The 19,257-nt window shown below is 40.9% G+C and overlaps 2 protein-coding genes across 3 annotated transcripts; one reads left to right on the top strand and one right to left on the bottom strand.

Annotated features, from left to right (window-relative positions):
* Positions 1-203: 203 nt before the first annotated feature.
* Positions 204-9,230, top strand: mcm10 (minichromosome maintenance 10 replication initiation factor). Of its 2 annotated transcripts, none has more exons than XM_026147231.2 (18): positions 204-419; positions 2,631-2,682; positions 2,766-3,038; positions 3,127-3,342; positions 3,525-3,662; positions 3,769-3,976; positions 4,088-4,253; positions 4,649-4,816; positions 5,410-5,526; positions 5,600-5,802; positions 6,155-6,249; positions 6,539-6,652; positions 6,787-7,257; positions 7,554-7,678; positions 8,373-8,486; positions 8,588-8,733; positions 8,841-8,883; positions 8,975-9,230. In XM_026147231.2, the coding sequence occupies exons 2-18, from the start codon at positions 2,676-2,678 to the stop codon at positions 9,056-9,058; spliced, it is 2,688 nt and encodes an 895-aa protein (XP_026003016.2). In that variant the 5' UTR covers positions 204-419; positions 2,631-2,675; the 3' UTR covers positions 9,059-9,230. The 2 variants fall into 2 exon arrangements, with proteins under 2 accessions (XP_026003016.2, XP_026003015.2); XM_026147230.2 differs by having other exon boundaries at positions 3,522-3,662.
* A 464-nt stretch (positions 9,231-9,694) lies between these two features.
* On the bottom strand, positions 9,695-18,290 carry ucmaa (upper zone of growth plate and cartilage matrix associated a). The gene is made up of 5 exons (XM_026148396.2): positions 18,132-18,290; positions 15,487-15,546; positions 15,303-15,395; positions 12,880-12,978; positions 9,695-10,208 (listed from the first exon to the last, which is right to left on the bottom strand). Exons 1-5 carry the CDS (start codon positions 18,187-18,189, stop codon positions 10,120-10,122), a joined length of 399 nt encoding a protein of 132 aa, XP_026004181.1. The 5' UTR covers positions 18,190-18,290; the 3' UTR covers positions 9,695-10,119.
* Between the last annotated feature and the right edge of the window lie 967 nt (positions 18,291-19,257).

The raw sequence follows: 19,257 nt of genomic DNA, 5'->3' as shown, positions 1-19,257 counted from the left end.
GTATAAATAATACAACAAAATCTACTTCAGTAGTAGCTTATGTTGTTTTTGTTTTTTTACTTCTAGCTCATATTAATATCTAATCAAAGAAATTGCTATCCGAGCAACCACCCATTAATCTTTTTTTCTTTTTTTAAATCAGGCAAGATTTTGGGCACCTACCAGCACTCCGACAACACAACGGGGTCCTTCGTTTAGCGCCTGTTTGGATTTTCTCCCTCGCCCGGCCTGTGTGTGTGAATTACAATGAGGTTTATTGTGTCGTTTTTATTAAATATAACCGAATGACTTGTACATCGCCACGAAAGGCTTTACTTAGGACAGTAGGCGTTATTTTCGAGAGGTTGAATGTGGTCGTAACATCCGGTAAGGTGGTTTTCGGGGTGCTTGAGTGAAGGAAGACGCAAAGTTGCAAAAAGGTAAACTGTCTCATTATCTTTGACTTGGTCATAAATGAATGGAAGCTGTTTGTTTGTGTATATATACATATGCAGAATTATAGTTTTATATTCACTTGGGAAAGCGGCTGTCCATATCTTCAAACATTTATGCTCTTAGTTGCTTTTTACCGGGTTAAGTGTAACCACTTAGTCGTTTCATTTTACATTGTAAGTCAAGCTTAACTTATCTCCACTTTAGGCTGAACCTAGATTTTAATACTTTGGACATCTTTTCGTTTTCACATAGAATGAGTGTTAAAGCTGTTAGCGTCTTTAAAACAACTGGGACAGGATTTTAATTATGCTCAGTAGCTCACAGTGTTGCACTGTTCTATACTGTGCAGTAAAGTGTAATACACAATTAATTGATTTAATGTATGTACAGGGTTAGTTACTGTTAAGTTACTGCTGCTAAAAGTGATTCTACAAGCTATTAAATTGTGCTTTGTGCTTAGTTTTTGCACAGCACTGCATAGAGTCCTGTGAAAACTGTTTTTCATATCACTGTAGTTTCAATTATTACTTGCATCGTGAAGAGATTGCTCCAACCTCTGCCGGAAAATCTGGAATTCTTTTTTTATGCTAATGTGTCCCCAGCAAGGAGGTAACAGGGTGATATCTCATCAGTGCAGGAAATTGTGTTGGATGTAAAATTATTTTGCCAAGAGCTGGACAAGCTGTGCATCTACACTAGCAGTCAAAGGTTTGGACACACCGTCTCATTTAAGGTTTTTTCTTTATTTTCGTGACTATATACATTGTAGATTCTTGCTGAAGGCATCAAAACTATGAATGAACACATGGAATTATGTAGTAAACAAAAATGTGTGAAATAATTGTGACAGACTGGCGACCTGTCCAGGTTTATACCGCCTCTTGCCCTATGACAGCTGGAATAGGCCCCAGCGCCCCCTGCGACCTTGAAAAGGATAAGTGGAAGCGAATGGATGGATGGTGTGAAATAACTCAAAACATGTTTTATATTTTAGATTCTTCAAAATACCTGCCCTTTGTTTTGATTACTGATTTGCACACTCTTGGCATTCTCTTGATTAGCTTCATTTTTGAAATGGTTTTCCATTTCAGGTGATTACTTGAAATGGAAAACTCTTGAAGGACTTCCCAGAGATGCTTAGCACTTGTTGGCCGTTTTGCCTTCACTCTGTGGTCCATCTCATCCCAAACCACATTGACTGGGTTTAGGTCAGGTGACTGTGGAGGCCAGGCCATCTGGTACAGAACTCCATCGCTCTCCTTCTTGGTCAAATAGCCCTTATACAGCCTGGAGGTGTGTTTGGGGTCATTGTGCTGTTGAAAAATAAATGATGGTCCAACTAAACCCAAGCCAGATGGGATGGCATGTTGCTGCAGGATGCTGTGGTAGCCATGCTTGTTCAGTGTGCCTTCAGTTTTGAATAAATCCCCAGCAATGTCACCAGCAAACTATTCCCACACCATCACACCTCCTCCTTCATGCTTCATGGTGGGAACCATGCATGTAGAGACCATTTACCTTTTCTGTGTCACACAAAGACACGGCAGGTGGAACCAAAGTTCTCAAATTTGAACTCATCAGACCAAAGCACAGATTTCCACCGGTCTAAACAAATCTCTTCTGCTTGTTGCTTTTCCTTAGTTGTGGTTTCTTAGCAGCTATTTATATTTGATGTCTTCAGTTTATATCTACAATGTAGAAAGTAGTAAAAATAAAGAAAAACCATTAAATGAGAAGCTGTTTTCAAAGTTTTGAGAGAGATAATATATTGGGATAAGCTCACAAAGCCTCTTGTTAAGTCTAAATTCTATATTACTGTATACATAACACAAGCATTATGAAAGATGCAGCATTCGGTTAACTTTAGAAGTTTGTAACCTTGAGAAAGAGGGTCGAAGACAGCATCTAACTTGGAGCATGACACGGCTTGTTTAACTTTGTCTTGTAAAGTCTGTAATCTCCCAGGTGGTCAGCTGGACACCTTGGATACATGAGAAACACGGCTGCTGGAGTGTGTTATCACACTTTCCTGTGTGCTGCTGTGTGGTCTGAACAGTTTCACAATTCAGTCAAGCATTTAAAGAATGTGTTTTCTTGAATGTTACAGCCCACATCTGGGTTTTTATTGTTTTTGTTTTCTGCGGGTCTTTCTTGAGGTTCTGCCAAAGTAATTCCACATATTTGCCTTTCTGTAGGTGACCAGGTGATTTGACATCAACGACACAGTGTAATTCCTTAAAATGGAGAGTAAGTGTCTGATTTAAAGCTCACGAGAATACTGCTTTATCAGTGGGTTAAGACACAAATGAGTGCATGTGCATTTCACTCAGGTGAGGATGATCTGGATATTCTGACTGCGCTGCTGGCTGAGAGCGAGGGTATTGGCGAAGAACAAGAAAGCCAGGAGCAGGCGGACGATCTGGACGGGCTGTTTGATGAGGAAAATGACGAGGAGTACAAAGAGGGCGTCGAGGAGGAAGAGCACAATGTGGACGAGATGTTGGAGCTCTTTGGAGATGTGGATGACATCAAACAAGAGGAGAAGGACAAAGAATCAGAGGGTGATTGTGAGAACCTGAACAAGTCGAAAGAGGATTTACAAGGTTTGTTGATGTACAGTGGAGTTTAGTGGAGCTACATGCTGAGCCTGTGTTGTCAGCTTAATTTTGTTATGCATTTTTTCTTCTTCAGAGGAGTTGAGGCAGATGAAGGAGCAGATGGAGAGGTTGCAGCAGCAGCTGGAGGCCAGCCAGAAAGTCTCAGTCCCGTCAGCCTCTTCAGCCAAGACTTCAGGAAAAAACTCACCAAGTGTCACACCAGTGAGACCCAAACCTGCACCTACCCAGCAACCGGCCTCCAAACTGAGCCAGGCCAGACCAGCCACTAACACACAGAAGACACCAGCAGGTAAAGAAAACAGTGATGCCAACTCCCTCTGTAGTGCTCAAGCACATTGTACTGTGTCTAACCTTCTCTCTGTGCGACTGCAGTAAAGCAGTTTTTCTTGTGTATAGTTTTGTTATAGCTATAACCCACCTCATGTTTCATGAATTCTTTCTTCTTCTTTTTTTTTTCCATCCTTCCAGCAGCGTCTTCATCCACACCAGCAAGAGCAGGAAGCCTCAAGCTCCAGGAGTCCTCTGAGTTTTCTTCTCAGCTCAGCTTTGCTGACTCATTTAAAAGCAAACCGAGAGTGGCTCACCAACCTAAACCCAGCACATCACCGGGTAAAACTCCAGTTTTTCCTTAAACAAAGTGATTGTGTCGTCACACACATTAGAGTGATGCACGTATGTTCTGTGTCTGAGTTTTTCTTGGCTGTGCTCCCCTCAGAAAGCAGAGGACCACTGGTAGAGATAAAGATCGGCAGCTCCTTCAAGCCCATAGAGAGCACCAGCACAGCCCCTGATGCTCTGCGCTCACCTTCAGCGTCCCATAGCAGACCTGCAGCAGCTGCGTCAGCAGTGCAGCCTAAAGCTCCTTCTTATCCATCTCTTCCCAAAGACGTGGCTCTTGAGAAATATTCAGGACTGCGGCTCAGGTCAGAGCACTGAAGTGATGACAAGTTGTCAGTTGAATTAGGTTTTCTTGTTTTGTTTTTTCCCATTCCTGTGTTTTTAAGTCTTTGGCTCGGTTCTGTTTGTCTCCTCAGAAAACCACGTGTTTCTTCTAGCGAGATGGACCGTAAGATGGCTGACCGCCGTCTGATTCGACTGTCACAGTTACCGGAGCGTATGGCTCGGGAGAAGCTGGAAGACAGCGACTGGGTGACGTTTGCTGTGCTGGTCAATAAAGCCACGCCTCAAAGCAACAGCAGTGTAAGTCAGACCTTGTGGACTTTGTTTGTGCAGCATCAGTGACAGTTTCATAGAAAAATATACAAAAGAAATGAATAAAAACTCTTTGTAAAAGAGTAGTTAAGGATGAGTTTTTCTGGTTTTAATCCAGCCTTTAGGGATGACTTTGAACAGAAGTAGGATTGTTCTGCATATACAGGAGGCAAAGATTTTTTGGTGTTTAATATATTTAAGTTGGAGTTAATTAAACCAAACTATTTCAGTATTGCTTGCATGATGCTAGGATTTGTTTTATTTATTTATTTTTCCCTGTGGAAGTCAAAAACCTTCGTGGTAGCACTAAGAAGATATTTCTATGCGGATGATAAATACATTTATCCTGTAATATTCCTGATTGAGCACTTTCTTCTCTGCAGGGCAAAACCTTTAGCATCTGGAAACTCAATGACCTCCATAACCTGGAAGTGTTTGTGTCTCTGTTTCTGTTTGGTGAAGTTCACAAAGAGCACTGGAAGACTGAGACGGGCACAGTAGTCGGACTCCTCAACCCAAACCCCATGAAGCAGAAAGAAGGATATGACGGGGTGAGCAGAAAGTCTGAAATGAATCTAATGTGGAGTCTGAGGAAAAATTATTTTCTCATTCTCAGTGATTTTGTACTTTAAAATCAGCTTCCAGTAGGAAAGACAGTCTGATATGTTGAATATTGGACACACTTGAGGCCTCCACTTAAATGTTTCTTGAGGGTCTGAGGCTCAAACCTTTTTCTTGCCATTATGCCTTTAAATGAACATTTACACCTAATGATAAACAGATCCTTAGTCCATCTATTAATGGCACTGTGATATAAAGGTTTGACAATGTTACATTTTACTGCAAAATGTAACTCATATGTCTAAACTTTATCTCATTGGATAAAACGGATACGGGCAAAGTCTAACTTTGAGGACACAATTTGCAATTGAAAAAAGGTGACAAAAGGCAATAATGCACAATAGTCTGCACATTGCATTATTAAAGTATCGTGATTGAAATGATGGTATCGTATCATGGGCTGTCTGGTGAGTCCCACCTCCAGTAGCTAACACCCATCATGTACGTCTGTAGTGTCTGTAGTTTTTGTACTGTAAGCTGATTTCCTTCCCAGAATATAAAACCTTGTGTGGAATGTGTGCAGGTGAGCCTGACGGTGGATCACCCACAGAAGGTGCTGTTGATGGGTGAAGCTCAGGACTACGGTATCTGCAAGGGTGTGAAGAGGAACGGAGAGCCATGCTCGCAGATAGTTAACATGGTTAGTCTGTTCTATCGTGTTTTCTGTACCTAAATGATTATCCTGTTGCCTTAAACTTCCATCTCCTCCACAGTATGAGTGCCCATACTGCCAGTATCATGTCAAGGCCCAGTATAAGAAGATGAGCTCAAAAAGGGCCGAGCTGCAGTCGTCGTTTTCCGGAAGAGCGCCCAGTAAAGTCATGGGGAAGGGGAAGGCAGGTGGCCTGAGAGAGCGGATTTGTCAGGACGGTTTCTACTACGGCGGCGTGTCCTCTGCTGCCTGTGCCGCCTCACTGTGAGTGTGTTTTTTCCTATTGCTAAAGTTCAGGTCAGTCAGACTGTAAGAGGAAGCTCTTTCTACTTTCCCTTTACATCTACAATATAGCAAATGAAGAACAATGCAGTAAAATCAATAAAAACTTGACTCAGCTGTTTCTGTTAGTATCCTCTGCAGCAGTTAGTCATGCAGGCTGTGGTCATAACCCTGTCCAACACAGATTCTGGCTTTAACTGGATTTTCAAATCAATAGTGTGTGCTGAAGTCAGTTTGCGCAAGTTAACTGCCACCCTTACAAAACCAGGAACACAGTGTGGGACTGAAAGCATCCAAGCTGCTGCATTTTCAGTAACAAGCCTGTGTGTTGCAGGACCGCGTCCAAACCAAACAAACCCACCCAGAAAACTCTGGACAAGCTGTTTGTGAGAGGCTCGGCTCAGCTCATCAGTCAAGCCAAGAGGCTCGGTAAGGACTGCTAGATTCTCTCACACTCACAGATTTGAATCATTCCTCATGGAAGTTGATGTTTACAAGCCTGATGTCGTAGGTGACAGATATATAGAATTGCATAGGAGTATTTTTTGCTTCAAACCCTTTTTTCCTTACCCCGACTTTCGGATCTAAAAATTGTTTTCTCCTTTGATTAAAATACTGATGTAGTTTTCAATCCTGTCGGTAATTTTAGGAGAGATCGATGAACAAAGGCAGAAGGGAGTTCCCTATTTCAACTGTTTTTGCTTGTGTGTGTTTGTAGCCATGCAGTCTGGTGAAGTTGCAGGTTGCTCAGATGAATTCAAGAGCCTGATGTCAGTGCCAACACCTGGAGCTTTGCAGCTGAAGAAGCATCTCACGCAGGGCAGCCAGTCAGGTACACAACCTGCAAATCTTTTGCACTTTTTGGCAAGCTAGGTTATATTAAAGACACGTTTGATTACAGTGTTGTGAACTAAGTCATCTGTCTCACACACACACCAACAAAAAAATCTTATTTGGCATCCTCAGTTTCCAAAGAAACATCGGGAGCTCCTCTTCAGTCCATCTCGGCCTCAGACCTGCTGAAGCAGCAGAAACGGAAGCAGCGGGAGCTCCTGGAGAGCCGGCGGAAAAGGGTGGAAGAAGTTCAGAGAAGGTCGCTGCAGAACTCGGGGGGTGCGACGGGCCAAGATTGTTTAATGTCACCAAAAGCTGCTTCTGAAGTCCCCACGGCCTCCCAAAGCCCGGCGGCGCCCCACACTCCGACCCTGGGCCGAGGCTTCTCCAAGGGAGATGATATCCTCTTCTTTGATGCCAGCCCCCCTCCAGCTCCTTCTCCCAGCACCCTCAACCTATCAGCTGCCAAGCTGGCTGCTCTGAAGAAGCTAAGGGCTAAAGACACGGGGCTGGTGAAGGAAGACCCCAACGCTGTGAAGAGGAAGAGGAGTGACAGCAGTGAGATCAATGCCCGAGTAGAGCGGAATCGCACCTCACCCAGTGGTACGCATTTCAGTTTTTTCCAGTGTAATTCATACATCTAGATAGCTATCCTCTTTTTTTAACTTTCTTGTAAAGTTTTAAATTAAAGATAACAATTATTTGTTATTTTAGCAGTACGGTACCTCACAGGATGGCAGGATATTGTTGCCTCTGTACCTTGACTGCATAATGTTATCTTTTTGTTGTTTTTGTTGTTTGTTGTGCTGCCACAGATTCTTGGGAACACAGGTCTTTATCTTTTTATGCTGAAGTAAACTTACCGTTGCCTGTTTTATGGTTCTTTTCTTTGTCTGAAGCCTCAGCTAATGAGGAGGAGGAGCCGGTGCAGAAAAAGAAGCGAGAACAACTCGACTATGTCCAGTCAGAGGAGTTTCAGAAGATCCTGAAAGCCAAATCTCGCCACGGGATTATACTTCAAGCGGTATGACCAGTGACATTTGATGATGCATAGATGCATATGAAAAACCAAATTTAGTGCAAATTTATAAGTTTGCTGGCTTACAAAGAATTGAACTTCCTCTAATTTTTATGGTAGTTTCATTTTAATGGGGAAGAATCAGAACCAAAATGCCAGAAAAAACATGTTAGGTATAGTTATAAGGTCATGGAGTGGCCTCAGCCAGTCTCCAGACTGCAGTCCTGTAGAAAACCTGTGGAGGGAGCTGAAGCTTTGAGAGTTTCTGTAAAGAGGAGTGGGCTAAAATCCCTCCTGAGATGTGTGCAAACCTGGTGACCAAGTACGACAAATGTCTTACTGACATGAGTCATGTTTTGCTTGGGGATTAAATTCATATTTCTCTTAATGATATAAGGTATAAATATGTATGTGATATGGTTGGTTGATAGTGTCTCTCTTCATTAAAATTAAACAAATATAATTCGATTCACTTTTGTCTATACAGTGCCAAATCACAGCAACAATCACCTCAAGACACTTTATATTGTAAGGTAATACATACAGAGGACCCCCCCCCCCCAATGAGTGTGCGGCCAGTTAAAAATTAGTAGGTTAATTTCTTTGGAAATGAGCAAGCTTACAAATTCAGCATGGTATCCAATAACCTTTTTTCGCCCCATTGTATATTTCTTAATGAATAGCTCTCTTTCTCTTTCAGGCGGAGTACCAGCTACAAGAGCGCTACTTCAATGTTCTGGTGAAGAAGGAGCAGATGGAGGAGAAGATGAGGAACATCAGAGAGATGAAGTGTCGGGCTGTCACCTGTAAAAAGGTACTGAGCCAGAAGTTGAATTCACCGCTGACCCAGGTGTGCTGTGGTTGTCTATCAGAAGTCACTGAAGTAAACCGTTGTTATTCTTCTGCTGGTTCCAGTGTAGTTACACCTACTTCAAGCCGGCGGATCGTTGTGTAGAGGAGAACCATGATCTGCGGTGGCACGAGGCAATGAAACGCTTCTTTAAATGTCCTTGTGGACAGAGAGCCATTGCTCTGGACAGACTGCCACACAAACACTGCAGGTAAGACAGTGGCTTTCCGACAAGGCCTGGCAGAAACACTGAAATGATGTGTACACTGTAGTGGGACTGTGGGACTCGCCAACTCATTAGTCATTTTGCCTTTTCAGCAACTGCGGTCTGTTTAAATGGGAACGAGATGGGATGTTGAAGGTAAGCTGTCACAGATTACCAATTTAAAAGTTTAAAGCAACATTTGATTGAAACAAAGTAGACTGATCACACACTTGATGTTTCGTTGCAGGAGAAAACTGGCCCTAAGCTTGGTGGAGAGCTCCTCCTGCCTCGAGGAGAGGAGCATGCCAAATTCCTCAACAGCATGAAGTGATTTATTATTGAGGGAGCAACCTATAGACTTTTATGTTTGTAATTTAAGGTTTTACCAGGCTTTCATTAGTATCAGGTCTGTTTTTAAATTTTGACATTATGTAGCTCTTGAGTGTCTGTGGTGATACCAGATGTGCTGCAAATTGGCTGATTAAAGCTGATTAAAGATTTTATATGTACAGACTGTTTTTCCCTACAAGAGAAGAATTTTTGCTCACCTATATTGGCACAGAAACACCCTCTAACACGCTCCATATGTTGGTGCCAGGCGGAGCCAGGTGGCACTTACTCAATTCTTTGAGCCAATCCACATGGCTTTAAAGGTCTGAGGTGGAATCACAGTATAGAGATAAAATAAGCTTTTCTGGGGTTGAAGCTGTGTGATTAGCAAGTGCCAGAGTGCCATGCCACATCATTGTGAGGCTTTTATTTTTGCTCGCTATCCCGTCGCTGCTTGTTTCCCCCCCCCTTCTTTCTCTTCACTGAGCACTTTGTGTCTAATATTTCCACTCTGGAATGTGGGATCCATTTCAGGCTGATGATTTCTGCAGCTCACCTCATCTTTTATTCCAAACCGCCTACCTCCCTTTAAGTAAAACTCAAAATACCAGACAGTGGAAGTGTGAGGAAAAGCACATCATTGGAAATTCATCTTTATTTGTCATTGTGACTTGGATATGAAGGACAGTTTGTTGGAAAAATTAAGCTACAACTCTTATCTGGCAAAACCATTTGTGTATAAAAGGTTGGTTTCTTGCCGCTAATACAGCACGTCAGGCTGAAACGACATTATATAGCTTCAATGTACATATAAAAAAACCCAAAAAAGCATGCAAAATTTCTGCCCAACAGTACAAAAGTTGATCCTTACAGTTTAACAATGAAGACATATATTGCACTCTTTAAGTTGTATACAGAAATCAGGTTGAGAAAAAGGTGTAGATTAAAGTGGGACAAATACAGAAACCACTTGCACTCAGAGTCGGGCTGTCACCTTCAGTACGGGGTAAAGGTTGTGGCAGTGAGAGCTGCTGTTGCCCAGCTCTCTGTGATTGAGGATGCTTAGTGGAACCAGTAGTAGCGAGGAGAGAGACCATCGTAATGAAACTCACGCAACTGCTCATTTGTCTCTCTTGACCTCTCATTAACCTCTGTAGATGGAAAAAGAAAGAAAATCATAATTAAGGCAATGCAATAAGCAAGCATATAACAAACTATATGTAAAATATGTTGAAAGCCACTGTGACAGCACAGTATTCATAATCACATTGTATTCCTGCTCTACTGTAGTTTACAAAATAAAAAACGAGTTTGAACTAGCGATTGACACCATAAAACAATAGGGAACATTGTAGCCTGGCATGGGTGTTGTGGAAGGAAAAGACTGATGAAAGGAATACACAACCACTGGGGCAAGAAAATCAGATGCAACAGGTCTGTAGAATTTAGACTGCAAACTGATGCGGAACATGGATATCCTCTCTGAGTCCCAACTCTGACAGAGGGTTCTTCCTATATCATGCTATATAAATAAAACCAAATTGGATTGTTGTCAGGAGAGATATGTAACAGTCATTTGTAAAAGACGATGGCAGCAGAGTCATGGTTTGTGGCTGCATTTTACATGGGGGAACACAATCAATCATAACTGGCCTTCCCAGAGCTCAGACCTTGATAAGGAAGCAGTGTGGGATAATCTTGACAGCAAATGGAACAAGAGGCAGCCAACATCCAAAATACACAGAGCTTTGGAAGATCTTTTAAGATGCCTGGAGAACTATTTCCGAAGACTACTATAAGACGTTACAGGAAAGCTGGCAAAGAGAGTTCAGGCTAAACTAAAGAATAAAGGTGGTCACATTAAATATTGATTTTTAAGCCTGTTAGAATTGTTAGACAAACTGTTTTTACCTTCTATAAAGCGCATTTCCTTTTACACGTTCAATAATTTGTTACACCTGTTTCCTATTTTCTGAGGTGGCTCAAGACTTATCAGAGTACTGTGCAAACTTTTTCCAACATACAATTTTAATGCTATACTTTAATCCTCACTCTTACACCTCATTTTATTTTTGTACTGGCGGGAAGCAGTTCATCAAACAAAACCGATGAGTAGATGCTATCAGGTGGAGGTGACTGTAGTGGGTCATATAAAGAGGAGATTGTTTCAATCTATCCACTGTCTATTAGCATATACAAAAAGAACTGAAATATTCCATACATAGCCTGAAATGTGACTCTAAAGTATAATGCTTTTCATTATTAGCAGTGCCTTAAATTCTTAGCTAGCTAGGCTAGTGTTAGCAAAGCTGAGTTTTTACAGACCCTATTTACAATGAGGACAAATACTGGTGACTGCTATGCCTTAGCCTCCTAGTAGATGCGCCTATGGTATGAATTTTAAAATTCCTACATTGCTTTTTTTCCCAGTTACCACATTCCCAAGATTTTCAGAAAACCTGACCTCTTAAACTCAGCGGAGATTTTTAGTATGCTAGGCGCACCTATGGTATCAATTTGAAACTCCGATGATGGCTTGCTCTCAAGTTATTGCATTAACAAATTTGGGAGTAGACACCGCCCACCCACGACGACTACAACAATACGCTATCAGCTTAATATGGGTGAGGGGTAAAAAACATTTATGCTACCTCTAAGTTGCATTCCTGAGTTAGGCAATTGATTCTTCTTAACTATAATCTCAACTGCTTTCAGAAGCTAACAATAAATCTATCAAAAAGTGAAATTTTATGAAACCCTTGCTGCGAAAAGTAAATCACACTAACTTGATAATAATAACATAATTAACTATAGCTCATCTTTTGCACAGTATAGAGAATTTGTTGGCCCCATAGCAAAGCAATGTATGTGCTCACTTCAGAGTAATTCAGGTATTATTCAAAGTTTGGTATCGCAATATTTCTTCCATTCTTTATGGTTCACCAACTTGATTTTAAATGCAGCATAAAGTGATAAAAATGGACCGAGACATGAAAATACGAATTCTGTGTTGGCATTCGGTTGAGACCTTGTTTATCTTTAGAACTTGTTGACCCAAACCATGCAAACACCGTCTCTCACAAATAAAACCCAGTCCCATCTTTATGGTTAGCAGTTCTTAGTTTAGAAACTGTGAATGCAGCTATATCACAAGTGACAGACGACCACAGGGAAGATTGTCAGCTTGGGATCAACCACAAATAGACACTTTGATTTGGTGTGGAGTCTCAGGCACTGTGCTGTGGTTCAACGGCTCGTGGGTGCCAGAAGATCCAAACTTAATCTTTGTCCCTCAGTGTGGTCTCGACTGAGGCCTCTCATGGTGACTAACATTCAAGTAATTGTCAGTTTCCTGTAAGAGTGAGCTCAAGTTGGCTGTTGCAATATCGCCTATCTTTTCTGTTATAGTGCTTCATTAGGGGTCTCAAAGCAGATTGATGTTTCCATTACTATTTCTGTTAAATCAGTGACAATGATTCATGATTATTTGTTCTTGCATTTTTTTTACTTGTGTTTTGATGATTTCACCTTCAGCACACAGAAACAATGACTTTAAGTAAGCATTTGGTATTTAATTGAAAATTCCTTTCCTGTTTTCATTAGCGCTATAAACAGGATAATAGGAAAATGTTTTCCCCTGCTGTGTATTTCCTAATTTGATGTGCTGTTGTGCAATCTCAGCAAAATGTAGACTTGAGGGAACATATCTAATAGTAGGAGTCATAGAATCGCCAGATGCCGTAACTTAATTTTTGTTTCATGGTGTTAAATCGGAGAGCACAGGAACCTGCTTTAAAGAAACCAGGTTAATTCAGGTCTTACCGTCTCGGTCCTCCTCAACATAGTTCTCATATTCGTTCCTTTGTTCCTCATTGTACTCTCTCCTGCGCTCATCGGCTGCCATTTTCACCCTCTGCTCAGCTGTTGGTGATGGAAAGAGTTATTTGCTCACAAAATAGTCAAAATAGAAGGTTGTATTTTTTCACATGTTCAAAACTGTTTTAGTAGTTTTTACTTCCATGGTCTGATTCTACTGTAACCTTTCTTTTTTATTCATTTTTGATTAATCATTTTATTCCATTATTTACCTTCTAATTGGGATAAACATCTAAAATATTGTGTGAACATTATCCCAGGCACAGGTACAGGGTAGGCTCTTTATGGATTAGATAAGACTTCTAATCCATACATAGTGCCTGTAGGTCAACCGTAGCTGCAGTGTGGGAAATAATTATATTTGATGCCTTGCTGAATTTGTATTTGAAGTTTTCTCACTTAAGAAGAAATGAAGAGACTTTTTTAGTAGTTCCATTTTAATGGAGAGACACCGATAGGCTGCTGCTTGCCCATTTGCCAAATAGACCACAATCAGTCAATCAATTACACCTGTCCACAGAATCAGTTCCTTCTCCACCAACATGTGCAAGACCAAAAAGCTGTTAAGGGACATGGACCTGCAAAAGGCTGCAATGGGCTACAAGACCATCAGCAAAAAGCTTGATGAAAAGGTGACAACTGTTTGTGCGATTATTTGGAGATGCATGAAATATAAATGGCCATCAGTCACTCTTGGTCTGGAGCTCCATGCAAAATCCTACATTGGGTGAAGATGATCATTAGAAAGTTTGTGGATCAGCGTAAAACTATATGGGGGAGCTTCCAAAAGATCTGAAGGCAGTTGGGACCAGTCACAAAAAACACCATTGGTAACACACTACACCATAATGGACTGAAATCTTGCAGTGCGCCCAGCTCAAGAAGGTACAGATAAAGGCCTTTGTTAAGTTTGCCAGTGAACATCTAAATTTTTCAGAGAAAGTTTTGGGAAAAGTGCTTTGGTCAGATGAAACCAAAATCGAGCTCTTTGGCATTAGCTCCACCTGCCATATCTGTGAGAGGGAAAATGCTGAGTATGACCTAAAGTCAAGCACGGAGGTGGATTATTATGCTTTGGGGGTTTTCTGCTAAGACTACATGACACTGCATTGAGGTGCCAATGGATGGGGCCATGTACAGTAAAATCTTGGATAAGAGTCTTCTTCCCTCAGCCAGAAAAATGAAGATGGGTCATGGCTGGATATTCCAGCATAATAAACATAAAAAACATACCGCTAAGACAACAAAGTCTAATGTCCTCTTGTATTCTCTAACAGATTTAAAAATGGAAAAACAAAAATGGGGAAAGGGAAAAGAATAGTAGAATGCTACAGACAGCTGCTCTGGTTAAGCAGTCATCCAACATCTGTTGGAAATATTATACATAAAACAATCAATTTTTGCCTTTTAAGTAATTTTGAGCACAGAGACTTCTTCCTTTCAATAAAATCTTTCCTCTGTAATTGGTTGTTGTGCATCCACCTTTACTTTTCTCTCCAAAGAAAAGTCCTTTACACACACACACATAGCTGACTAGGGTTCAAATTGACTAACTTGGCAAGTAACAATATCAACCTTTTTTCCAAGAAAAGGTTGTTTGTCTGTTACTGCTACGATGGGTGGGAAAAAGTGTCATGAAAAACAGCCTGTCTCTGGAGGTCTGCCCAGGGACATGCATACTTCTCTGATAGTTTTTTCCAGTATAAAACATATAAATCAACAAAGAAAAACTTCTGGGTTGGACTGATGGTTTCAGAGCTTTTGTGCAAGTGAATGTGTTTCTGTTTAGTTAGTTTTAAGGTGTGTGAATGATGTTTATTGTACTAATTCTCAGAATGAAAGAATGAGCTTACTGTACCAAGAAACTTAGAGAATGAGCCTGCTCCAGAGTACCCTGTGACTCCTTCTGCAGCCTCCAGTTTGTGTGTGTGTCTGTGAGAGACCTAGATTTGAAAGATGCTTCTGCATGGAACACCTGCCTGAGTTTGTATCACTCTCTTTAAGTGTCCCAGCTTGCAGCCAAAACAAACTGTGTCATCTCCAATCCCAACCACAAACGAATAAGCCAACAGTCACACAAAGAATATCTATGGAACGTGCCATAATTGAGTGTGGCCACATCAGCGACTCAAGCAGGGCCAAGGAGAACTAAACCACATGTAGCACTGAATATAAATCAACACACTCCCCACTCCCAGACCACACCAGCCAAACAGCGCAAAGGCAGTCAATTCTTCAGCTTTTCAGAAATAGCCATTCTTCCTCCAAAATGACTACAAAACAACATGCAGACAGCCCTAAACAATTTCCTCTTGGTGGCTAGCCTTTGTTTTAAAGTGGATGTGTAAAATATATGGTGTGCAGCATACCTAGGAACTTGTAGTATCGGACTGAGCGCCGATTGCGGCGTTTGAAAAAGTTGGAGGCGTCTGACTCGGGCATAAAAACCTGCTGTGCAGCACCTAAAGGTCAGAGGTCATAAGTTCACAGCTGCATGAGCAGAAATGTAAAGAATAATTTACTGGAAGTAGCTTGAAGGATAAAAAGTCATACCTTTAGCATCTGATGCTTTTGAGTCATCCCGTACTGCTGCACCTTCCACCAGGCTGAAAACTAAAGGTGAGGGGAAAATATTTTATCTCATACATATATATATATATGCTTTACACACACACACACACACACACACACACACACACACACACACACACACACACACACACACACATATATATATATATATATATATATATATATATACATATTAGGGGTGCAACGATATTCGTATCGATATTAAACCGTTCGATACAGTGCTTTCGGTTCGGTACGCATATGTATCGAACAATACAAAATTTTTAATTTATTTTATCAACTTTCCTTCTGACGATGCTGTCTGTGTTGAGCGCTCAGTGAATCTGCGTTCGACTACTCCGCCTAGGCTCGACAGTGCAGCCTAGGCGGAGTAGTCGAACGCAGATTCACTGAGCGCTCAACACAGACAGCATCATCAGAAGGAAGAGCGCAGGGCAAGCTAGCAAGACAGAAGTTAAGCTCTCCTTACAACATGGACCTCCCGCACCCTCATTCAGATCTGGCGTTTGGAATTATTTTGGTTTTCATGTGACGTATGACCCTGAAGGTAAGCGAGTCATGCACTAAAGTAAAACAGTATGTTGGATGTGCCATGCAATGCTCAATTACATGGGTGGGAGCTAGTGTGTTAGCGCAGTTAGCTCGTTAACGTGTTGGCCGTCTAGCCCCATGCACGGGGCGATCGGCGGTAGCTCGTTAACGGAGATTTGCCGTGTTGTGGCGTTAAGGTCATTTCAACGAGATTAACCTGAAAGCACTAGTGGGAACACAACGAATATGACTGCACATTTACGCCGACATCATCCTAGTGCAAAGACAAGTGGAAGCAGAAAAAAAACAAGCAAGCATGCTACTAACTTTAGCCGAGTCATTTAGACAGCTGTTAGCACATGATTCTCCTTATATGTTTAATATGCTGCTGAGAATATAGCCCAGAAGAAGCGGATAGTATAGCTTTTATTTTGGAAAGAGACATTTCTCTGTAATAAACTCTCTTTTTCCAAAGATGAGTGATTCCTCAATCAGATACAGGGCTCGCAATATCGCTAGCCCGACGTCCCGGGGCTAGCGATCTTTTCAGTCGGGCTACCAAAATCTATCTCTGCCCTGCCCGTCGGGCTATTGTAGGAAGGAAAAATATATGTCAATGCTTTTGCATTCTTTCAGAAATGTAGCTGGGTAATTATGGCATCGGTGAGCCACTGTCAATATGTGACATATTGAAATCGCGTTTGAATTTGCGCTTGTTTTTTTGCTTTCACTTTGCAATGACAGCACTGATCTGTGAGTGATGATAATTTGTGCACCAATTCCTCTGACATCGTCTTATTAATCGTATATATATTTTAGTTCTGCTGAGCCAAATAAGACAGGTCAGGGTGAAGAAGTGACAGCCAAAGAAAAGCTTACCACAAAACTGAGAAGTTATGACAAATCAGACTATAAGGCAAAAAGAAAGTGCAGCTTTATGGTTTCATGGACAAAAGAATTTCTGTGGCTGCAATATGACAAGCTAAATAACCAGGGCTGCACATAAGTGGTCCGCAGGTGCGCATTCGCTGTCAAAATAAAAAACACGCACAAGGGTTAGGGTTAAATTTAAAAACTGTACTTTTGAGTTAAAATATATATTTATAATTTTAATAAATGACAAATTAAAAAGGCATGAACATTTTTTTTGTATCGAAAAAATATCGAACCGTGACACCAAAGTATCGAACCGAACCGAACCGTGAATTTTGTGTATCGCTGCACCCCTAATATATATATATATATATATATATATATATATATATATATATATATATATATATATATATATATATATATATATATATATATATGTATATACACACACACACACACACACACATATATATATATATATATATATATATATATATATATTCACTTCATGTGGAAGAGCTTTTCATTCTCTAAGTCTTTAACTGCAAATCTTTAAATACAGCTTCAAATACAGCCCCTCCACTGTGAGTACTCCTTGAACAAAAGCTTACTGGTGGATAGCCGGGGGCACAAAACTAACGAAGGATCTGACATGTAAAAAATACAGATGTTTCCATTAGGCAGTTTTGTGCAGCACTGAGTGTAAAAAAACAAACTATGTAGATTTTGAATCAAAATTCCATTTCACAAATTTGTCATGTCTTCCTCTGTGCTGTAGTTTAGTGTAGCTTGCTTCAGATTAGATCAGTTTCTTATTATAAGCATCTAAGCCACACCACATTTTTCAGTGATTGGTCTCATAAAAATCATGCCTTACTGTGTCCTCAGCCATCACAAAGGGGCCAAATGGAAGAAAACTTTTTTTTACCTTGGGTGCCAAACCTAAGCATTTAACCATACATACTTGCCTGTCCCAACTGAGAAAATATTAAAAAATAAAAAATAAATAGAAATAAAAATACATTAAAAAATATATTTTTAATATTTTAAAATTGTTCCCCAGTCAACCCAACACAATCCATCAGTGCTTTGTACCCTCAAAGCTACTCTTGTTTTTTCTACCCTGAAGATGTTGAATCCAAAAGTTACTCTTCCACTCCCCCCACTCTTTTCCCCACCTACCAAGACAAGGTACTCACAGGTAATGACAAAGAGGGTGGTGAGAACAGACAAGACAAAGACTCGAGCCCAGGACATCTTGAAGGTAAAAGGCAGAAGCTCCACTGGACTTCACAGCACACCTAACAGAGTTCAAGTGAGTGAGGATAGAAGGATGAAGCAGGGAATGGTGGAAGATGAGAGAGAGGTGTGGAGGGAGGAAGAGAGTGGGAGGAGAAAGGAGGAGGTGAAGCTTTACAGAGGGAGGGAAGATGCTGGAATTTCAGTTCCCCAGGGGAGGAGATGACGGAGAAAGCAAGGAGGGAAAGAGGAGAGATGAACTAAAAAGAAGAGAACAGCTAAATAGAAATCAAGATTAAAAAATACTTTTAATACAAAATGAAAATGAAAATCATAATCCTTTTTTGATGTGACCATCCTTTGCATTTAAAACTGAACTAAACTCCTCATACCATTTTCAAAGGTTTTTTAATGTAGTTGGCAGGCAGTGTTGTTGTCATTTTTGCACATTAAAGTACAGATCTGCTGCAGGAGGCAACTTTCCCCTCACTGAAGACAGTTATTTAAGACATGTCAGCCTGCTGGAACCAATCACAAGCCTTCCCGATGGACAACAGTGCAAGTTTCTGAAGTGACTGAAAGTTTTTTGCCCTGCACATAATGCATATTCAGTCCTTGCATTTTGTGGGTAAATCCGTCCATGAAGCCAGATCACACACACCAATTAGTTAAACTGCAGGAATGTCTTAAAGACATAAAGACCTGGATGGCCGCTAACTTTCTGCTTCTTAATTCAGATAAAACTGAGGTTATTGTACTCGGCCCTGAAAATCTTAGAAATATGGTCTCTAACCAGATTCTTACTCTGGATGGCATTACCTTGGCCTCCAGTAACGCTGTGAGGAAACTTGGAGTCATTTTTGGCCAGGACATGTCCTTCAATGCACATATTAAACAAATATGTAAGACTGCTTTCTTACATTTGCGTGACATCTCTAAAATTAGAAATACCCTGTCTCAGAGTGACGCTGAAAAACTAGTTCATGCATTTATTACTTCCAGGCTGGACGACTGTAATTCATTATTATCAGGATGTCCAAAAAACTCACTGAAAAGCCTTCAGTTAATCCAAAATGCTGCAGCAAG

Source organism: Astatotilapia calliptera, chromosome 17, assembly GCF_964374335.1.
Source record: "Astatotilapia calliptera chromosome 17, fAstCal68.1, whole genome shotgun sequence".
Classification (NCBI taxonomy): Eukaryota; Metazoa; Chordata; class Actinopteri; order Cichliformes; family Cichlidae; genus Astatotilapia; species Astatotilapia calliptera.
The sequence above is the reverse complement of the archived record's forward strand: the minus strand, read 5'-3'. Positions and strand labels throughout refer to the sequence as shown.

Bases quoted from the DNA above. Each gene is read 5' to 3' on its own strand.
- mcm10 (XM_026147230.2), top strand. The intron at 3,343-3,521 runs GTAAAGAAAACA...CCATCCTTCCAG, and splicing joins CACACAGAAGACACCAGCAG to CAGCGTCTTCATCCACACCA. The intron at 6,250-6,538 runs GTAAGGACTGCT...GTGTGTTTGTAG, and splicing joins CAGTCAAGCCAAGAGGCTCG to CCATGCAGTCTGGTGAAGTT.
- ucmaa (XM_026148396.2), bottom strand. From the start codon at position 18,189: ATGTCCTGGGCTCGAGTCTTTGTCTTGTCTGTTCTCACCACCCTCTTT. The intron at 12,979-15,302 runs GTATGCTGCACA...CATCACCAACAG, and splicing joins CCGATACTACAAGTTCCTAG to CTGAGCAGAGGGTGAAAATG. The intron at 10,209-12,879 runs GTAAGACCTGAA...TTCCATCTACAG, and splicing joins TGTTGAGGAGGACCGAGACG to AGGTTAATGAGAGGTCAAGA.